The 23,644-nt window shown below is 35.0% G+C and overlaps 1 protein-coding gene across 1 annotated transcript; it reads left to right on the top strand.

The window, feature by feature from the left end:
• Positions 1–14,848: 14,848 nt before the first annotated feature.
• On the top strand, positions 14,849–23,356 carry DTA4 (downstream target of AGL15-4). Its single transcript, XM_028217330.2, has 3 exons — positions 14,849–15,565; positions 19,738–20,098; positions 23,073–23,356. The coding sequence occupies exons 1-3, from the start codon at positions 15,030–15,032 to the stop codon at positions 23,289–23,291; spliced, it is 1,116 nt and encodes a 371-aa protein (XP_028073131.1). The 5' UTR covers positions 14,849–15,029; the 3' UTR covers positions 23,292–23,356.
• The last annotated feature ends 288 nt before the right edge of the window (positions 23,357–23,644 follow it).

Raw genomic sequence — 23,644 nt, forward strand, 5'->3', positions numbered from 1 at the left:
TGTTGCGTTTTTTGATAAATTGAGCAAGGACAAAGTGGAAATGAATGAAAAAAAGGTGAAATCTTTGAAAAATCTTTCAAAACACCTTATTTAGGGGTTTGGAGTTGAAGAAAATAAGAGGGGAGAGAAGAAAACTAGCTAAGGAGAAGTTAGGCATGAATCCGGTTAGGATCAAAATTGAGCAGTCTTCACTAAAATAAGCATATCTTTTTTCACACTTGGAATTTTGATGTGAAGTTGTCACCATTGGAAAGAATACTTTCGGGGCTTCAATTTAGAATCAAGAATGATCTGCAAAGGAGTTTGGATGTAAGAGATATGCCCATTTGAAATTGGACCTGCAGAGCAGATTTTTCTAGTCAGCCACTGGTGGAGTTTGCTGGCCATGGATGGGCTTTGACGGCCATGTGTCGGCCATGAATGGGCTTTGTCGGCCATGTGTTGGCCAGGGGTGAATTTTTTCGGCCATCAGTGGTGGCTGTCGGCCACCAGTGATGGCCGGTCAGCCATTGGTGCAAAAAGGCAATTTTTTGCAGATATTTTCCTTCAGTTGTTTTCACAATGTTCCATCTGTCCATTTTGAGATATTTTCGACCAAGGCTCATATATTTCTATATATAGAGGACCTTCTCTATTCTTTTCAAGATTTGAAAAATTTTGGGAGTCTCTCTCTCTACAATTCTCTCTCTCTAGATTTCTCTCTCTCTCTTTCTTGAACTTTTGTGCATACAAGTGTAAATACACTTCAAGTTTGCCTATCAACCCTTAACCAAAGTTTCTTATCTTTGGGCTAAGGTTACTTGGAACCATCTTTGAGCTCTAGAAGGTGGTCTTGGCTTGATTTATTGCCTCAATTGTGTCTTGGCTTCAAAAGGTATAGCACTCTCCTTTTAAGCTTGCTTTGCACAATTGTTTTCCTATCTCTTTTCACTATTTTTGGACTATTTTTGGCCTGGTTTTTAATTGTAAAAAACTCTATTTTTATGACCTAAAAATGGTAGTTTGAGGCCATTTTAGTTAAGGGGTGGTTCACCCTTTTTGTTTCTTTGCTTGTGAAGCTTTTGTGCTTTTGTTCACCACTTTCAAATCAAATTTTTTTTAGGCCTTTTAACCACTGAATTTCAGACGTTTTTTAGTGGTAAAAAACTCATTTTGAAGTCCAAAATTGAAGAGGTTAGCCTCCCCTTCTCATGTCTTGTTTGCATGCCTAGTTAGCTTCACATGTTAGCATGTTTTTTTAGCTTAACTTAGCTCAAGTCCAACATGTTTTAGTCTCTAAAATAACCCGTTTTAGCTCTCTTTTGGGCTGGTTAGTTTATTTGAGTCTTGTTTTGCATAGTTGTAGTGTTAATTCCTTCACTAGTTTGGTGTTTTAAGGCTTTAACCATCATTTATGTAAGTTGGTTGCATGTTTTAGTGCTTTTATCAGTCAATTTCAGTACATACAATCTCTGCAATCTCCCTCATTTCTTCACTTTTTCATTTGTTTTGAAGGTTGTTTCAACCTTCGGGTTGTTTAAGCTTGAGGTTGAGGCTCATGCTTAATGGTTTAATCCTCATTTGATGGTTCATTACCAACGGCATGAAGCTTCTCTCATGCCTTAAACTACCCATTGGTTGACACTTCTTTCACTTTAGAAGACACTCACCAATGGACTTAATTGATTAATGAATGGTTTGGTAATTAAAATGAGTACATAAAATTGGTAAGTAAAAGAGGCAAGATAAGAATTCTTTATGTTGCATTGCATGTGTTCAAATTGGACGTTAGTTTGAACACAAGGAAATGGGACATTTCGTACTCAAAAGTGATGAAATCTGTCACTTTTCCTAGGTCTCTATTGCCCTGGATCATGTATGATAGGGTGATGGTCATTTTGGTCTTATTTGTGCATTTATTGAACTTGTACAAACTTGGTCTCTTAGCCATCATGCATGGAAATTGGTTGATTGATGGTTAGAGTGCCAAGAGTTTCTCTCCTTTAAGCTTGTGTGATGATAAGGAGGTTAAACAGTACAAACAACCTGTGAGAATACACTATTTTTCTCTATTTTGCTCTCTATTATAGCATGGAAGTGTAAACCAACAGTGACTGACAGCCACCACCAATGGCCGATCAGCCACCGTTGGTTGCCGACCGGCTCCTTGTCCCTCTTGTCGGCCATCAGTGATCTTTGCACAATGTGTTGGTAAGATGAAGCAGAGGTGTTCTGGAAGTTGGCAAAATTTTTAGTGATCAAATGCGCAAACAAAGGCTTGCAGCAGCAAGGCAGTGGCTTTTTGGGTGTAGAGTCAAGCATGCGCATGCATATCTATCACTTCCTGGGGCTAAGTAGTTGATTACTTAGTTTATTTGCAATTGACTTGTAATCCATTAATTAGCTAAGTAGTTAATTAGATGTGATGTAATTATGTAATTAGTTAACTAGAATAGTTAATTAATTCGGTTTGTATTAATTAGTTAGCTTAATTAGCGTAGCTAGTTGGTTAGCTTATTTATTCGGACCCTTCTTCGCGAGGTCATAATGTTGTAATAAGTGTGTGTGCATTTGTGCATGTTTTCCAACACCACGTCTTTCTCTCTTTTATTTATCCGATTTTGATGGTTGGATTAGGGTCATATTTCAATTAGCATATCGCATGCTTGTATCCATTCATCTTGTCTTGCATGCACCGAGGCTCGGCGCATCATTCAAACTGCATTGCCATTTCAATACCTTCTTTGAATACATGTTTAACCGCATGTTATCAAATCGATTCATATGCCATATTAGTAGCCGAGCCTATTAATTGCATTCTTTGCATGTGTTGCATTAGGCATCTTGTATAGTTAGGAATCATGCATCTTTCTAACTAGTTTCTGTTTTGGCTTGGAGTACTCGGTGAGTTTTACGCTTTAGCATACTTGCATAAGTGTGAATAATGCCATGATTAGCATGCTTGCCATGAAGCTATGTGCTTAAATGCTAAACTGCATGAATGCCTGTAGATAAAGGCTTGTTGTTTGAATTGGAACGATTCAATGAATGTGAGTTTTAAGCCCACTTTGTTAGTTGGCAAATCATGTTTTAAGCCCACTATGTTTGGTGGCAAATTCGCAACTTTAAGCCCACTTAAGGTGGCAACTTCAAACTATTTTCGCAAATAAATATGAGTTGAATTGTTCCAAATTGAGCAAACTAGTCTATACTTGCTTGTGCGCATCACATAGTAAAGCTAGTTTAAATAACCGGAATAAGAACACATAATGTTTATAGAAACTCATATCATGATTAGTAGAGGCCGATCTTTGATCGAGCAAACAGGGGTTCTCACTTCAGGACTTTCCCCTTTCGTACATAAGTTCCCGAGCCGAGACAACTTTGGTGATAACAGACACGTGGCCTTTGGTACAAGTCAGAGTTTCCTAAATTTCTCCAAAATAAAAATATTTAGGTGGCAACTTTGTATTTGGCAAAGCAATCCAATTTTGGCATTTTTTATCCTAAGATCAATTTTCCAAAACGATGTGCCAGATTTGGACTCTTTGGTGTTTATCAGTTTCACATTGCACTTGTGAGATTAGATTCAGAACCACGGGAGTCCGAACTGTGAGGCCTTTCATTTCAAACCTTCCGAAAGGGGGCGTGAAAAAGGTGAGTCCACAGTTTCTGGCGACTCTGCTGGGGATTTAGAGAACTTGACTCGAACTCATGATATGTTATTCTATCTGCACTTACGTGTTTCTTTGCATTTGCATTGGTGCGCCTAAGTCACAATGTTTTCCATCTACTATTCCTGAACGGTTTGTCGGACGCTCGTTTGAAAAAGCTTGCCAAAAGGTTGACCGGTTACGGGCTCTGCCACAATGGCAACACAACCCTTGGATCTGGACTACCGTTGTACCGTTTGATCCTCCTTTCACTTCTTGGTGTTAGGTGTGAGAGGTATATTAGGTAGTCTTGCTGAGGTACCCTTTTTTACAAATCGACCTAGTTGCATATCGGAAATCATAGAGACTGTTCCAAACTAGGACAGGTTGCTTACTCGAGTGTAGGAATTGTATGAAACCGCTTGTTTTGCGTAGTAAACCCCTAGCTCCTAACGAAATTAAGACAATGTAACCTTATCCCCTCATAAGGGTGTTTTGGCTTTCAATTAACTAGTATGTGCTTTACAGTAAAACTGTACAGGAATGTGCATATCAGTTACGAGTTTGGTATCTGATTTTGGGACAGAATTCAGCAAAGAGTACAGTCATTCAGCTATGCTCATATCTGTTCTAGTGAAATCAGGTTGAAGTGCTGTATGTTTTCTGTTTTGCTAGGTAGTCTTGGAACTATAGCTTCAGAAGGCTCCGATATCCCCCGGGTACTCTGGACTAGTGTCGATAGACTTTGTCAAAATCAAGAGCAACTAGTGTTTCCTTTGCCGGTGGCAAGGCAAAAAATGGCGAAACAGGGCTCACTGGTTCCACTGATCCGACATTCACCAGTTAGATCACCTTTGTTCAAACTCAGCAGACCCGTGATGGCACAGAGTCCGGAAGAAGTTGTGGCCATGATATCGGCATCAAACTAGGGAATCACCATACAGGACGAGACCAATGCTAAAATGCAACGCCCATCTGGGGCACCTACTACACACCAGTCTCAAGACCCCAGTCGAACTTTGATCCACCTTCGCCAACTAAAGATTTGCAAGGTCCGAATCCCCGAGAAGAGTTGGTCAAGCTCGGGTTTTCAAACCTCTGGTACAGCCTAATAAGAGGCTTTATCGTCTTAGTACTAATGATCTCGAACCGACCTTGGTAAAAATTGCTAACCTTGAGAAGCAATTCAAAAAGGCATAGGGCCTTAACTCCATTCCCGACATTGAGGATAGGTACATAAAGGCTGCCATAAGGCTTCCAGATAGATTCAAAATGCCACACATTGACCGTTTCGACGGGTTTGGAGATCCTATAGTACATATCCAACTTTTCTTGGACGTTCTGAAACCGATGGGTCTGACTAAGCCGCAAAAACTCTCTCTGTATGGAAGAACCCTGTCGGGTATAGTAGCCACTTGGTACGCCAAGTTGGAGGATAAAATGAAGCAGTACTAGGAAGAGTTGGCTCCGGCATTTTTCAATCAGTATTCTTACAATACCCATGTTGAAATGACCACTCAAGAGCTTGAAGCAACCCACCAGAATCCTACAGAACCTTTTGTGGAATTTTTTGAAAGATGGAGAGCAAAAGCAGTACGGATGACAGATCGCCCTTCTGAAAGGGATCAAGTGCGGATAGTGGTGCAAAACCTTGAGCCTAATATGTTGCAGAAGTTAATAGTTGCTCCACTATTCACTTTCAAAAAATTTCATGAATTAGGAGTTTAGATTGAGAGTGCATTCAACAAGGGGATTATTCCCAGAACAAGCGAACCAACAAAGAGGGTGCTTTCAAAGAGTACCAATGTTGGCAGTAGCACTATTCCCAAACCCACTAAAATCAATGCCGCCACCAACAATCCCAAAACTACTAACCCTTTGCCAATACCAACTCATAAACAGCTGGCCCAACCCGAGCTCAAGACAGAACTTTCACCCCCGTCTATATGAGCCTAACCAACGCACTAAAAGTCTTGATGGAAAAAAGGTATCTCAAAGCCCTTGATCCCTAACCTCTTCCTGACCCACTCCCTGCCAGATATAACCCCACCAAATGTTGCATGTATCATCAACAACATGGTCATGGCACCGATCGTTGCTACCACATTCGTCATGAGGTCCAGAACCTCATCGACAATCAGACGATAACTCCACCTCAAGACCCCAATGACCAAGTACCTCATCCATACACTACTTTCTACCTACAACCCCAGCATATACATCACCCCAACCCATTTATCCAAGCCTGAGGTGTTCATTCCAAAAAGCATGGACTTGTGTATGATGGATGCACTTGAACCCCAATCACCCCAAACCCATGAACCCACTACTTCTGAGCTGATAAGCATGATTAAAGATCTTCAGAGAACAGTGGCAAATCTAGCCTTTGGGGTTTTGGCTCCATCATCGACCACATCACATGCCAGAAATTTCATGCCAAAAGGCTCCCCAATCTTGGGGTGAGCTGCAATTGAAAATGGCCAACCTAAAGCTATCTCAGGTCTAGGCAATGACATGTTGACAACAACTGGGCTCCGCTCTAATATAGCGACCCAATCCCTGGCAAAGTGGAGGCAAGTGGTAAGAACAAGGTCAGGGCAAATATCGATCCCTATGAACATCTTCAGTGGGCTGTTGAGGCTTCGAAGGCTAAAGGACTGAATAAACAGCAAGTGCTCGCAATTGTTGCAAAGACTGTAGATGACATTTTTGCTACTCAAGTTCAGGGCATTTTGAATTAAGGGACAAGCCATGAAAAAGGTTGCCATACCAGAAACATCCCTTTCAACTCCAATCATACACTCGGAAGAGATTGTCAAACCTAGTCAGCACCTGCCAACCCTTTTGCCGATACATCCAACACAACTTCACAAACCTCAAACCATCAGGCCCGAGGCCAGAGGGTCTTCACCCCACTTTACATGACCTTATCCAAAGCTCTCCAAATCCTCGTAGGACAAGGCCATCTCAAACCCCTTGACCCTCGGCCTCTCCCGGATCCCCTTCCAGCCAAGCATAATGCTGCCAAGTACTGTGCCTTCCATCAACAAACCGGTCATGACACTGACGGTTGTTATCGTCTTTGCCATGAAGTTCAAGATCTGATTGACGACGAGGTCATCGCCGCACCAAGTCCTACAAAGTCTATAGGCACCAGATCAATGAACTAGGGGGATAATGTAACTATGTGATCGGGGAGGAACCACCTACTGATGGCGCTCATTTTACTCCGATATGGAGGATGGTACGCACTGTTTTGAGCAATTTGCAAATGCTGTTTATTTTACTTTCTGACTTGGGTATTGTGTCAGTCTTGTTGTGTTGTATTGAGCCAGTCTTTTTGTATTAAGTCAGTCTTTTTGTATGGAGTCTATCTTGTTATGTCGAAGGTTGGTGATTTCGAGCGTGTTAACTCGGGCATCACTTTCTTGTTTTACGTTTGTCTTTTATACTCTTTCTTTTGAGTCTGCTTCTGCCATTAAGCTAGTTGAGCCAAAAGTTCTGAATGAAACAACATTAATTGACCAAAACCGTGCCTTTTCTGTGCCTTGAAATCATTGCATTGATCTAAGTTTTTTTTTTTTTTTTAAACTTTTCTAACACCATGATGAAAACAAAGAAGAAGGAATTCCTCGGAATTTGTAAAATTTAATCAACTAAGAAAAAGAGAGGCATGCTAAGCCCTTAATGAATGAGATCATATTTGTTAATGTGAGTACTGAGAAGGATCCTGACTTGATCCAGATTGGTTTTGCATTGTCTTTAGAAGAGCCTGAGCGACTAGTCGCTTTATTAAAAGACTTCAAAAAAATGTTTTGCGTGGTCTTATGAAGACATGCGTGGAATCGCTCTCGAGATTGTACAGCATAGGATCACTCTTGGCCTCGAGGCTCAACCCCTTTTGCTTTCAAACCTTGAACCTTGACTCAGAATGTTCAATGATCAGTCACAATATCAGGCTTGTATGGCCGGATCGGAAGCAACCCTTGAACTAGGGGCAAGAAGGTCAGATCTAGGGATGAGCAGCGGATATACCGATCCGCCAAAACCGACCGAACCAAACCGATCCGCCGCATTTTGGACGGATGCGTGATGACGAGCGGACGGTTGCGGATTGATTTTCTCAAATCCGCCAATTTGGCGGACGGATGGCGGATTTGAGATTTTTTGGCCGCAACCGAACCGCCAAACCGCCAAATCGCGAGCACCCCTAGTAATTTATAAAACTTTGTATTTTTAATTTGTTTAAATATTATATTTGTGTTTTCAATTGAAAAAGAGTTTAAATATTCTGTTGAAAAAAAGTTTTCAACTTGAATATATTTTTTGAATTGAAAAAAATAAACGTATTATTCATATATATTTTTTAGTTTTTAAATGTAACTCTAAAAATAATAAATAGAAAATATGATATATGCTGGTTGGTTTTTGTTTTCAAAAATATATGTAGATGTAACAATACAGAGACATTCAATCTCTACTACTGCTCTGTTCATGGTTTTGGTGATTTGAATTGTTATTATATTTTAAGAATCACAGATTGTAATACTTTATGGGGATGAATCATACTGTGATTGTAATATGTGGATGAGGCATGCAGTGATCATGATATTCTAAAGTTTCAAACTTTTTTTCTTTGGATAAGGCATACAGTGATTGTAATATTTTTTTTAAGTCATTGACTGTAATGCTTTCTTTTTCTTTTTTTTCTTTTTTTGTTTGAGGAAGTGCACAAGTTGAATTATGTTGAAAATTTATAAAATTTTAAACCGCCAAACCGATTCGCATCCATCCGCCAAACCGCCAAACCGCCAATCCGCTCAATCCACATCCGCTGGATTGGCGGACGGATGCGGATTGATTTTCTTCAATCCGCCAATCTGGCGGACGGATGGCGGATTGGAGGTTCCGTGGCCGCAACCGACCCGCGCCCACCCCTAGTCAGATCGAGAAGATCAGATGTCATCAAAGGAAGCTTGCATAGCTGAATGAGAAGTAGCCCTTGAACTAGGGACAAAAAAGGTCAGATCTACTCAAAGATTCAAAAGATGAGTCATTTCGCAAACCAATGAAGACTGGCAAGAAAGCCAAATCCGAGAAACGGAGAGAAAAAAGTTTATTGCTGAAGGACAATCGAGTTCCTATTCACAAGACTAAGGGCAAATTCAAACCCCAATTGGATGGGCTCTTACAGACTATTTAGTCCGAAACAGTAGTCATTCTCCTGGATTCATATGGCTTAGAGATCCTACGGCCAATCAACATGGACAAGTTAAACTTTTCTATCCTTGAGAGGCTTGCTGGGCGAAAACCCGGAATGGTGACCCAGGCAAAAGTTAGAGCAGAGAAAAGAAAAAGAACAAAAATGAAAAAAAAAATAAATAAAAAGGAAAAGGAAAAGAAATGAAAATAAAAGAAAAATAGCTCGCAAGGTTGAAAACCCAGAAGGGCGGCCTTGGCAAAAGTTAGAGTGCAAAAGGAGAGTGTCAACACCCGAGTAGACCTCAAACCCAAAACTACATGTCACGACTCAAACCCGTCCCTATGGGTTTAGCACCGTAACTGGCCAGTAATCTGTGATTACTGAAGGCCTGCTTAACAGTAATGCCAATAATACAGAGTAAAAGGGTTGGCGGAAGCCAAAACAGTAAATAAAAGATGTCCAATGAGCTGTGACAGTCTGAATGCAAAAAGACTTTTTATAAACATGCCACATTGACAACCAAAACATATATATATACAACATATACACAAACATCCATGTCAGGGATCAAATCCCTAACTATAACTGTACAGTAGGAGTCTATAACATCTATTACAAAACAGAAACAGAAGGGTGAATCCGAACACCCCAAAACAGCTGTAGCTTGAACGGACTTGGAACCTCGAGGTGAGGCATGGTGGTTGGCTTGACAAGACAAGAGCTAATACGACGCTCCTAGCTCCGGTCCGGTGCCTGGACACCTACATATATATATATATATATATATATAAAAACAGTGAGCTAAAGCCCAGTGAATAACAGTTATGTAAAGAGGTTAAGAATGAATGTCCTTTCAGTAATTAAACAGTCATATCAGTCACTTAGAAACCATAGCAGTCATATGTGGTGCATCCCATAGCAAAACAGTACAGTAGGTCTTAACAGACCGAACAGTCAGTCGATGGCCATCATAACAGTAACAGTAGTGGTTCCAAACATAGGAACCGACAGAGGTCTCTATGTCAGTAGCGGTAACAGTACAGTAACAGTAAATTGCTATGGATGCCACGAATACAATTTACAAATAGGACAAACATTCATTCATTAAACAATAGCGTTTCAGTAAGAAGAACAGTTGATCATTCAGAAAATAATCATAATTGAACATATCTTTACAACATTGTTACTCACAGAGCACTGGGCTATAGACAAGCTAACGAGCGTCCTCGGATGCCAACCCTACAGTTGCAGAACGAACACAAACTCGGGATTAATAACTTAGCCCCTAATTATACTTGGTGTGGTTCTATAACATTATCCTCATTAAGATGCCTTAAACTAGGCCTAGGAATTCCTAGGATAGAATGAGGATACAAAAATGCACTTTAAAACACTTTTCAGAATTTTTTCAGAAAATAGGGGTCTCGCTCGAGCGTGGCTTTCTCCGCTCGAGCGGACATGCAAACAAAGGAGCTCCGCTCGAGCGTGACTTCCCTCGCTCGAGCGGACTGTAAACTTAGAAAAAAAGTACTAGATGCACGATTTTCATGCTCGACGGACGCTCGACCTCCGCTCGAGCGTGAGACTCAGATCCACGCTCAAGCGAACTGCAAAACATATGAACTTTTGGGCATATGCATTTCACGCTCGAGTAGAATTGCATGTACTCAGAGTGTACGCTCGAGCGTGAGGTCCTACGCTCGAGCGTGGGTCCAAAATCTGGAATTTCCAGATTGATCTCCAAACTCAAAACTCAACTTTTAAAATTTCAAACTCAATTCTTTTGGGCTAATTTTCTGGAAAACACTTGAAGACTCATAGTAAAACAGGTTTTGAAGATCAATTTTGTAAAATCAAGCCCAAATGTGAGACAATTGAACACAATTTCAAAGAAACTTTCATAAATGATGCAAGAACTTAACATGCATGAGTTCACATGAATTCCAATGCTCTAAGATATGACTAAATGTAAGATTGAGTTCAAAATCATGGTGAAGTCATGGACTATAACAAAACATGAACATGCATGTAGAAATTTTCATAGAAAAGACCTCAAAACTCAATGACATAAACATGTATGCAACCATAGCTACTCAATACAACACTTTGAGCCAATTCTAGACTCTAATCACCAATTTTACCATGGACCATGCAAGTAACAACTTAAATATGTAACCCAAAGGATGAGTATCCTACCTAGGTCTTGAATTTCAAGGTATGGAAGCCCAATTTTGCAAGTCCTCTTCAATTTCTCCTAATTCTCCAAGCCAAAAATCTCAATGAAACCAAAATTCTCCTACTCTCCCTCTCTCTCTCGGTTATGGTCTCCAAGTGGCTGAAGAAATGATATAAAACCAAGCTCTAAACAATGACTCTAAGAGTGGCCCACTCAATGGCAAAGATGTAGTTATTGCAAACTAATGTAATTTAACTTTATTTAGTCTAATTTAATCATTCCAAATTGAATTTTAATTAAATCTACCATAAAATCACATAAATTCTAATTAACACATAACACCAATCAGTTTCTGATTCGACCGCCGATAAGGCCTTCAATTTGCAGTTCGAAATTAAAACATGAACAGATTCATTTAGAAATAAAACAGATAGAAATGCATTTAAAATAATACACTCCTACAATCAATTCAGGATTTCATTCTAATCAGTTACTTATCATGCTTAATCACAGATTAGCACTAATCAGAGGTGAGGGTTGTCACACTACATATGGCCTGATTCCTATCTTTGGGATACGTAGGCAACTTCATTCTGAAGTTCGATCCCAACCATTTTCAGCTTGCTGGTCTCATCCATGTTGATTGGCTGATCCTTGTTCAACTTGGCTATCCTATCCACGTCCGATTGGCTTATTTTCATTCAAAATCAATTGTCTTATTCCATTGGAAGATTCAGCTGCAAGATAATTCAAGTTCAGATCTAAGATTGTGCATCTCTAGAGTTAAATCCACGTCGGATGAGCAGTGGCTATTTGCAAAAACAATTTTGAGGATTTTTAATAAAGCTGACTAATTTTCTAAAAAATTATTCAATTTTTTTCCAAAACTGGACCACTTCTTGGACCCAAAAAAGGAAAATTTCCAATGCTCATAGTCTGACTTACATGATTTCAAAACATGAAGTTGAATAAGCATGTTAATCTAATTCTCATATTGGTCAAAATTGTTTTAGTAGAAAGCCAAAACAAAAAACGGTCAAAATGATTAACAAAGGGCACAGTTGAGTCAAGTTTTTTGCCTTTTCCCCGTTGTCAACATACTTGCTGGAAAGGGCACCATACTCACCAGAAAGGGCACTCTACTTGTCAGAAAAGGCGTAACTGAAGTTAGCAACAGGGAGGCCAAAAGTCTCTCATCCTCTAAGCAATGAGATATCAAGTCAAGTGCAAAGCACGAACTGGAAATGGAGTTGGATATTTGATTCCCTCATCTGGACGATCGCACCCAAATTGGCGTCTGAACTGGAATGGGGAATTAGAAAATGCAATGTGTGAGACCAATCAATTGTATACCTGGCCAACAGGACATGCTGCAACTCATCTCGGTCAAGTGAAGCCAAGGGCATCGCCAAGTGATGTCTATTGCAAATCTGTTGCACGTCCAATTGCCCCACAACCCCTCTGTGGGAAAACTCACTAGTTGTGAGTGAAAGAATGAGAATCTAGCAGAATACTAAGGGCAAGAGCCAACAACTTTCAGCTTATTCACCAACCACACCTGGAAAGGGATAAAAAATAAGAAAGATTAAAGAATAGAGAGATGTGCGTTGAGAGAAAAAGTGAGAAAAGGGTTTTTCAGAGAAAAAAAGAGATTGAGTGCCAAAGTGATGTGAGAATCACAAATAAAAAAGGGTGGGAAACAATGCTTGGAGAAGCAGGCTTCCCATGAACCAAGAGGTCTCTCGCAATTGGAACATATCCGAATGTTATGTTTGTTGTTTTTGTTTGTCTCGATTTTTGTTTTTAGTCGTTTTGATTTTAATAAGTGTCAACAGTTGTGTTGTTTTTACCTTGTCTTTCATTTTGTTGAGTCGTTTTGACTATGGTCAGTCGTAGGCTTAATACCCGGTCAAAAACTCATTCTCAATCTCAATTTCAAAAAAAAAAAAAATCACTTTGCGCTCAGAGTGTTGTGCCATTCTCAACATGATCTGCAAAGCAGGACTCTTTTTTCCATAAACTGCAGGGTTCAATCCCGATCAAGCGAGAGGGAGCAACCGAACTAGGACCTATCTGAAGCTAACGCGAATAACACAATGCACGAGCAACATTTATTATAGTTGTACAGCAACCATATGTGCAGACCAACATCATAAAGTCCATCTCCTGTAAAAACACAACAATACAACAGTCAACAACCACATTACAACCATATGAACAACAACACATACAATAATCCAAACGATATGAAAATTCACATTGTGCAAAATTAAATGCCTGTATACAGTTCAATTGCTAAATCCATAATGAAAACTATCACCACTATCTTTACACAACATAAAACATTTTACAATATCAAAATGACACCATTAGACTAAGGTGACAGTACACAACATACAAGCAACCCTCCATAACTTCATATTAACAAGATGTGAACATTCACATTATTAGATATACTCTGAATTATCTCGTCCACACAGAGTATCATTAAGTAAACATCAAAAACTTACCAAACAAAAACTTGCATCACCACATAAATCAAAACATAAAATAAAACAAACATACAAAGTATATGCGTATATTTAAATTTTACACTGTCAAAACCAAACTCAAAATATCACCACCATCATTACAAATAAAATGTGAACATCCACATTCTTCACATAATTTGAATTACCTCCCCTTGACAAGGCCACGTAAAATGCATATAATTGAATAAATAGAGCATCTGATCCATATCAATCAAAAAACAGAGCATCTCATCCATCATACAAATCAAAACATAACCTTAACATGTATTCATAACCAAAATGATACTAACATTAATCATGCAATCCTACACTCGTCCTGTAACTCAAAAACAACTAATTTCAACTAGTTATACTCCAGAAAATGTCACAACCGAACACCGTCTAATCTGTCGTCTTCACTTCAAAATCACCGAACCATACTACAATAGCAACAATGAAACCCTAGCACATCAAAGCCTTGAAACGAGCATGCCAAATAAAAACATATCGATCTGAATTAAAATAATGATCAAAAGCGTAAAGATAGATACTACCAAAACAGAATAAACAAAAAAAAAAAAAAAAGGAAACGTGGTATGTGTATCAACACTATATATATATATATAAAGGTATAATAGTCTATTGAAAAATATAAAATTAGTAAAATGGACCTCATAGAATAAAAAGATAAGTACATGAGACTAATCAAGCTATAATAAGTACATGAGCTGCCTCGGTGGTGGGTCCCTTTTTATGAGTTGGGTTAAATCAGGTAGGCAAACGGCTACCCCGGGGTCTGGGCCTACGAATTTAATGATGACACCTCAGAACATTTTTTTTTTATCAAAAAAATAAAAAAAAAAAACTTAGATTTTTCAACAATTTAGGCCAAGTTTGGCTGACCTAAAAAAATGCACTTATTTTATCTTTTTATCTTTTTTGGGTCACATCAATCAACATCTCCTCTCTACTTTTTCTACACATAATACAAAAAAAGTCAAAAAATGTACTTATTTAGTCTTCCCAAACTTGGCCTTACTTTTTTTTAAAAAAAGACGAAAATTAAAAAAAAAAATCAAATTTTTAAAACCAAACAATGTGAATAGAATTCCCGTGGAAGTCGAATTGCCCAATTTTCAGTAAGAGGCAAGCTTCTGAGTCACACAAACGAAACTCGGAAATGACTCGGGTGAATTCCCATCAAAACAAAAAAAACTCGGATGAGTCAATGGCCAATGCGAAGCAGAGCAGAAAAAAGAAAAGAAAAGAAAAGGCAAAAAAGAAAGAAGAAAAAGTGGAGGAATCAGTATGGGAAGTATGAACACAGAGAGACATGCCATCATTGCTGCTTCATCCTCCTTTTTCTTTATAGATAGACAAAGACACACACACACACAAAGTGTAGAGAGAGAGCATGTGTGTGTTCTGTGTGACTCTATATATATATTCATATATATCAAACAAAGATAATCAAGTAAGACCTCTCACTCACCTCTCACTATCAACCAATGGCAGTTTCGCCAGAATCGTCGGCCGATCAAAATCCAGTCGATTTCCGAGCGCCGCCGCCTTCTCCGATTGCCTCCGGACGCCGATCATCCTTCAAAAACGACGACATTCTCACCGACTTCCTCGAACACTCTCTCCGCGTCCCCGACCTCATCTTACCCGATCGGTTCTTCCCTCGCCAAAAATCGATCCAAAACCCTCCCAAAATCGACTTTCAGTCCCTTAATTCACCTGAAAACGATGACTCCGTCGCCGAAATGCTAGACGCTATCGCTCGATTTGGTTTTTTTCAGATCGTCAATCATGGAATTACGCGCGAACAAATCGCGTCGGTTTCAATGTCCGGTGCCGGAATCTTTAGGTTGTCACCGGAGAAGAAGGCGGTGGTGTCGAGATCGCCGGAGAAACCGTATGGATTTGAGGAGTTCCATGGAGAAGTTGAGAGTGAGATGAGCGAAGAGTTTGTTTGGTGTAGAGACCATGGGTTGAAGTTGGAAATGGAGGGAGTTTGGCCACTTGGATATTCAAAGTTCAGGTAAATTGAACTGTCACTCTTATAAATAAATAAATAGGTTTATTTTTTTTATTTTTTTTTACGTAATATTAACTATTTTTGTTAGCAATTAGCAAACATAAATAATTTCAATCGATGAAGTTTTATGAACTTTGTTACTATAAAAAATTTCATTGCATTGGGAAATTGATGGATACACTCACAGCAGGTGATACTGCTTCTGTGGACAGTGGATATCTAAATAATATTGACAGTTCAGTGATAAATTTTATGAATACAATATAGTAACTTAATTTTGTTAAATAATTGAAACATAATGAGACACCGTTTGGGAAGATGGTTTGGGAGTTTTTTTGGCTTTAGCCACAAAAGTTAAAATAGGCTATTTTAGTCACAACAAACAAAATATCACATCTAACCTATAATCATTACAGTCTTCTCTCACAAAAAAAATCAAAAAAATCAAAAAATTCTTCTCAAATTAAGCTTTTTAACCCAAGCCAAAATAGTCAAAACAAAAACTAAAAAGTCAACACATTTCCCAATCAAAGCCTGAGTAACTCAATGTGTGATTTCTCATTTATCGAAATTACTATGTAAATAATGTTTACATGAGCAATTTAATATTTGTTTTGGGAAAATTACAAATAAATAAATAAATAAATTACAAGAGTTTCATTCTTGTGACAAAAAAAATCTTAATTTTTAAATTTTGTCAATTTCAACCTTAACCTTTTGATTTGTTTTTAATATAAACTACCAATCTATTTTTGTTAAGTAAAATTGTAAAAAATAATATTTTAGTTATTAAACTCAATGAAAAATAATATTTTAAACATTTTGTATTCATTTACATTGAGTTTAATAACTCAAATATTTTTTCTATCAATTTTACTTAATATAAATAGACAAATAATTTAAATTGAAGATAAACCAAAATATTAAGATTTAAATTGATAAAATAAAAAATTTAAAATTTATTTTATTATAAAGTTAAACCATAAAAAAAAATGTTATTTTTTCCAATTTTTTTAAAGTAAAACATGGGCTTTTTCTCTTATTTTATTGTAAAAAGTAAATGAATATTTAACGATGACAATCAGTGTGTTTGGTTTGAATTTTTTGGATTAAATTTTTTGAAAATTGACTTTTTTTGTTTTCATGTTTTTTTGTTTTTAGTGAATATTTTTTAAATTTTAAACATTTTTTTTTCTTTTTTAGATGTATCTTACTTAGATGTATCTAAAAAGTAAAAAATTATAAATACATAAAAATATAAAAAATGTACTGAATTCTTGTATTTTTTTATATTTTTGGTATTTAGTGAATTTTTAAAAGATTTTTTTTACAATTTTTTTACTTTTTAAGTGCATTTATATTAGATGTGTCTAAAAAGTAAAAAAATTACGTAAAATATTTAAAAAATTCAGTAAAAATAAAAAAATATGAAAAATAAGAAAATAGAATTTTCTGAAAAATATTTTCTGAAAAGTAAAAACAAGCCAGGTGTATTGTTTTTTTATACCTACACATACATGCGCATGTGCTGGGTGGTTTGGAACGCCATATTTTAGGGGTGGTTTGAAATAGGTTAAATAAGTATATTTTTTAATTTTTTATGAAAGGATATAAAAAAAATAGAGAAGTGTTGTGATTTAAAAAAGATTTTAAAAATGTACTAATATATGAGTTGCCAAACAACCCCTTGATTTAAAAATTAAAAAAGTCATTAAAAAGTTTAAAAGTTAATATCAAAAGTCAAAATTCATTTTTATTAATCTTACTTTTTATAGTGCATCTCTTCTTAAAAAATTTAAAAATTATTTTAAGGAGTTGTTTGAGATGTTCTAAATAAGTATATTTTTTTAATTTTTATAAAATATAAATTGGGTTTGAAGTGATGTGATAGAAGGGTGATATGACTTAAATAAGATGATGTCACTTAAACAGAATAATAACTTTTTAACTTTTTAAAAGTATGCCAAATCAGGCCTTAGGAATATCAAATTATTTTATCTCATAGTTTAATAAAAAATACTAAAAAATTATTAAAATAATCTTTTCCCAAATTCACCAAAAAAAAAAAAAAAAAAAAAAAAAAAAAAAAAAAAAAAAAAAAAAGAGGAAAGCCCAGTTACTTTGTTTGAGCGTGCTTGTTAATCCATTGTAGCTTCTTCATAAAGTGATAAAAATGTCATAATTGTGATGATAGTTAGCAAATTTTTTTAATAGGAAATGTTAATGAGTGTTTTTGGAATATTGTTTAATATTAAAAAATTTATTTAGGCTAGCATGGGTTACTTTAGCTTTCGTTTGGAAGTAGGTTAGCTTTCGTTTGGATGGTGGGTTAATTTTTTGACTTTTTGATCTTTTTTATTATTTTAATTTGAGGTTAAAAGGGTTGATTGGGGAAAGATTTTTGAATTTTGATTTTTTTGACTTTTTTGTGAGAGAAAGAATGTAATGATTATGTGTTGGATGTGATGTTTTGTCTTATTGGGTAAAAAACCTATTTTATTTTTTGTGACTAAAATAGCCCCAAATCCACCCAAACCATCTTCCCAAACAGATAAAGGCTTGGTTTGGGAAATGCGTTGACTTTTTAGCTTTTTTGACTATTTTAGCCTCGGGTTAAAAAACTTGATTTGTGAAGGATTTTTTACTTTTTTGATTTTTTTGACTTTTTGTGAAAGAAATAAATAATGATTATAGGTTAGATGTAATATTTTATTTTATTGGACTAAAAAGTCTACTTTATTTTTTGTGGCTGTTTTAGCCAAAAAAAAAATCCCCCAAACCCTCTTCCCAAACCATGTCAAAATAGGCAAAAAAGTCAATATATCAAAATGTCACATTTAAATTACAATCATTTTATATTTTCTCTCACAAAAGTCAAAAAAATCAAAAAAATATCACAAAAGAAAGCTTTTTAGCCTCGGACTAAAATAGCTAAAAAATCAAAAAGTCAACCCACATCCCAAACAAAAACTTAGCTTGCTTTGGCAAGCTAGCAAAAAGCTAGCTTTTAGTCTTTTTAGCCAAAAAAAACTAACTTTTTTACCCAAGTCACTACTCAAAAAGCTAGTTTTTTTGGCTAAAAAAGTCAAAAGTTAGCTTTTTACCAACTTCTCAAAACATTAAAAAAATATTGAAAATAGTGAAATAAATTTAAGAAAATTAAAAATATTTTAAGATAGTGAAAATAGCTTTGGCTTGTTTTGGAAAATTGGTTAAAAATTAATTTTTTAACTTTTTTTAAAAAAACGTATAAAAAAATAAAGAGAAGATATGATTCAAAATAAATTAAAAATCAAAAATTAACTTTTAACCAAATTTTCAAATTAGGCCTATGGGGCCATTTGGGAACATTGGTTAAAAGTCCAAAGTCTACTTTTAACTCATTTTAGATTAAATCACTTATCACATAAAACATTAAAAAAAATTTAAAAAGTCAAAAAAAAATTAATTTTTAATCATTTTCTCAAAACAATCATATATATATATATATATATATATATATATATATATATATATGTTTTGTGTGCGTGCGTTTCAAATACATTTATTAACATAAAAAAATATTTTTTGAATAAATAAAAGTGCTTCTTCCTTCTTCTTTTATGATATTTATTTAACATGTAGACGGTGAAATTGTAGTGCACACGCTACGCTACGTGTAAATATTTTAATTATTAAGTAGATCGTGAGATTTAAATATAAAATTTTATTTTCTATTTTAATGCTATATTAAATTATTGATTATCAATTAATTTAAAAGTTTAAACAATTATATATTCTCAACATTTATAATTTTACGTGATTGATTACTATTCAATATGATTTGATTATAAAAAGTCACATAATGTAATAAATTGTAACCAAAATCACGTTATTATAATCAAATGACATTGACACATATAATTATCGGGAGTGCATCTATGTGCACCACAATCTAACTAAGTACTCCCATTTATATTTAAGTTTTACTGACTAGTGTTTAAAAATTAATTAACAAAGTTTGTTTACAAAACATTTTTAAAAAAGAGAAAAGTATACATATTTTTATTTTTATTTTTTTTTTTTTTTTACACAAAAATATAATCCACATTGTGAAATATAGTAAGAAATTAAATTATTGTAACATTTATTTTGAAAAATTAATGCCATATATACTTATTTACTCTATATTGCAGTGAGAACATGGAAATGCTTTTGGTGGAGATAGAGAAGGTAGGTGGAAGAGTAGTATTAGCTATGGAGGAGCATAATGCAAGAAAATCACAATGTGGAAATGGGATCATACGAGGACAAGATTTTGATGGCTCAGTTTGTTGTTTCTACAAACATAGCCGCAATGTTTCTGGTGACCAGTGGGTCGGCTCCTTGAAATGTGATGTGATTAAGATGCTGATAAGAGGATCAGATTACTCTCATGCACTATGTATGCATGTCTGTGAAGGGTCTTCTGAGTTTCATGTTTACTCCAAGAAAGGTTGGGTATCATTCTGCCCTGACACAGATGCTATAGTCATCACAATTGGAGATCAAATACAGGTAACTTTAGTTGCACAAATATATCAACAATGTTAGTTATATCGCATTTTCTAAACTTTTGTACACACACTCAAATAGATATGGGATCCAGGTAATATTAAATCTATACCTACATGAGTGTGTGTCAAATAATATGTAGAAAATTATCATTTTTTACAAACCATTTGAAACTTAGGTTGCGATTCATACCCCGATGAAAACCCATCAACAACCAAATCTTTAAGCAGTGGGTCCAATGTGTCTCCAATTGGAGATCAAGACCGGACGGACCGTCCAGTCTAACTAGTAGGTTCACTTTTGGGTTTTATTTCGATTATCTAAGCTGTTTGCATTTTAAGATTCGCCGAACGCATCATTCATCCAAAAAATCAAGTCGATTGGATAACGGCAGTCACGTGTTCGGATCAATTTTATATGAAAAAAATAGACAGTAAGAAAATAAACAGTTCATACAAAACTTATCCGAAATGTGATTGTCGTTATCCGATCGACTCAATTTTTTGCATAAATGATATGCTCGTGGAATCCTATCCTAAAATGTGAACAGTTCAAATCATCAAAATAGCCTAAAATGAGTCCACTAGCTGGACTAAACGATACAATCTTGATCTCCAGTGGGAAAGAAAAAAAAAGCACAAAAAATTGATAATTGTGTAAAAGGAAATCAATGAAAAATTATTAGATTTTGAAAGGCTAAAATAATGTTATATAAATTTTGGAGTTAAAATGCTAGTTTTTTTGTTTTATTTTTATAAAATACTTAAAATTGCATGGAACAAATGATGCTTTTTTGCAATTCAAAAGGATTGAATATATATAAATCAAAATATTATTTTCTTCATTAAATTACACAAACTTTTCATGGAATTTAGAAAAAAAATACAATAAATTTCACAATTTTTACATAATTATGCTAACCTCCCTTTTAGTAATATTAAATTCACCGAAACTGATCTAGATGGCGAAAAAATGCAAAAATAAACAGTGTAAAGTATATATTTTCATGTAAAAAGAGACGACAATATCATTTTTTTGATTCATTTAACTAACAAATTATTGATGAAAAGTGGATTAAGTGTTATAGGAATTAAAAGCTCAAGAGAGTTATTTATAATTTTATCAAAACTATGAGACTTGCTATATTTTTTTGAAACTTCAAAGGAGGTTAGTATAATTTACCTTATTTTCTGTGACTAATAAGGATTCCATGGTACCATCTAACCCTCCTGTATCTGACACCATACATGCCTCCTAAAACACCATACATGCCTCCTAAAAATGCATATGTCCCCCCCCCCCCAAAAAAACACACATTTTGTATTTTTTAAGTGATGAACGAGTTACTATAATATACACCTTTAACAAATTTTGTATTTTTTAAGATAATATACACCTTTAAATCGTATGCATCTTGTTACAATATACTTAATACAACAATAATGTTTCATAACAAATACCACAACATCTCGTAGCTTTTCTTATCAATAAGATTTGAAATTATTCATACCATTTACACCAACATATAACATACTAATATTTATTAATAATTGATCTTAGATCACCATATAATATTTGTTATGTAAATCTAAATAATTGGTGAAAAATACAGTGAAATTCATCCACTGAGGAATATAATTTTTGAAACCAAAATGATTAACACTTGATATTGTGGGAACCACAGTGTTGTAACTTAGAAGACAATGAAAAGGCCTGATCAGTGATTAGTGATTAGTGATCACCATTCCCCACTACTTTATAAAAGATGATACTAGATTATATGCATCATCAAAGAAATTTAATGTATAAGGGTAGTGCTATTCACACTTTCTTCCTTTGGTTTTTATTCTACAAAACGCTCTGGACATTAAAGAATAATATTGGCTTGACTGTAATTTTGTGGCCTTATTATAATTGAAAAAAATATATATATATATTTTACCTCTTGTGATTTAAGGCAAGAGCAATTTATTTCCTTATAGTTCAAATACAACTATAAAAATCTCCATATAATTTTAGAGTAAAATACAACTATTAAGTCTATTAACTATAGTTGTGAAATAACTATAATACCATCAAGCCTTATGCATTTTTTTTCTCTCCTCTCATGCACATAATATATAATTTTTAACATTAATTTAATTCAATCACAATTAATTCTAAATTTTTTATTATTTATTGTAATTCCTAACATCTTATTCTAATTTTAATTTAATTATATTTTTGATCAACCCTTAATTATTATTTATTTTCTAATTAACATCTTAATTTAATTTTAAGTTTGGAGAAGATGGGGTAAAATTATCTTTTTATTGTGTTGATTTCACTTTATTGATTAAAAAAACCAGACTTTTTTTTTTTTTTTTTTCAACTGAGGAAATGCTTTAGAAAACCATGCTCACTTTCAAAATAGTGCGTGTGATACATATTTTGTTAGTTTAGATGAAAAAAATTAACGGTGACACTTTAATTCAAAATCATATGAAGGCTTTTTATCTCTATTTGAACCGTAAGGGAGGTTAAAGGGTTTTGGTATTAAACCACGCGGGAATAAAATAAATTTTTCTATTATCATTTTGTATAATATAAAAGAAAAAAATTAAATATTTTTGTACAAAAAAAGAAAAAAAGGAAGGCCAATGATAGCAACACCCTTTAATAATATCTGGCTGTCCATCTATTTTAACTGCTACAACATGTAATTGGTAAATCCCACAAACATGACCCACATTCTACTTTAATAGAATTTCACTACACTAATGATCTGTCACTTTATTTTTTCTATATTTTATTTGTTTTCCTAAAGTTAACCTCCGTGTAGAGGCTCTAATCATTCCGCAGGTGATATTCTAATCAAGTTGATGGACAAAATCATAACAATTTTGTACTAATCTCTATTTAGTTAATTAACATCATCAATGGCTCTCCATCTTTACAGTTACACATTTCTCTTCTTTTTTTTGTTTTTCTATCACAGGCATGGAGTGGTGGACTGTACAAGCAGGTGATAGGGAGGCCAATATTTAAAGGAGAAAATGAAGAGTGTATCTCAATGGCTTTCCTCTATTCTCCCTCTAAAAACATCAAAAGCTTCAAAACAAACGAGGGGAAGACCATATCACTTGGCCAACAAGCCATAGTGGCCATACTTTTCACACTTGTTTACCATTTTTTGGTTTATATCTACAAATTGTGAAGAACTTGAGGTTTCAATTTCATCCATCTAGTCAATGGAAAGCAGATATGCATATCATTTTACCCCTTCTTTATAAGTTACTATGCATGATTTGTTAACAAAATAGTACTATCTAAAGGTGCATAAAGATGATTCTTCTCCTTGAATGGTTCTTCTAAAGGGGTGGACTACACTTAAAAGGAGTCCGGCCAAAGAATTGATCGGTAAGGAGATTTATCTTCACCTAACTTTAAAGTGAATAAACAAAATTAAGTTGTATATATTTATCAAATGGAAGGGGGAAGTGGCAGGATCGATCCTTAACTTCAAGGATGCATCGCTTCTCTTGTAAACTTTGGTGTCGTTTGATAACA

Source organism: Camellia sinensis, chromosome 4 (assembly GCF_055761805.1).
Source record: "Camellia sinensis isolate YWXY chromosome 4, ASM5576180v1, whole genome shotgun sequence".
NCBI lineage: Eukaryota > Viridiplantae > Streptophyta > Magnoliopsida > Ericales > Theaceae > Camellia > Camellia sinensis.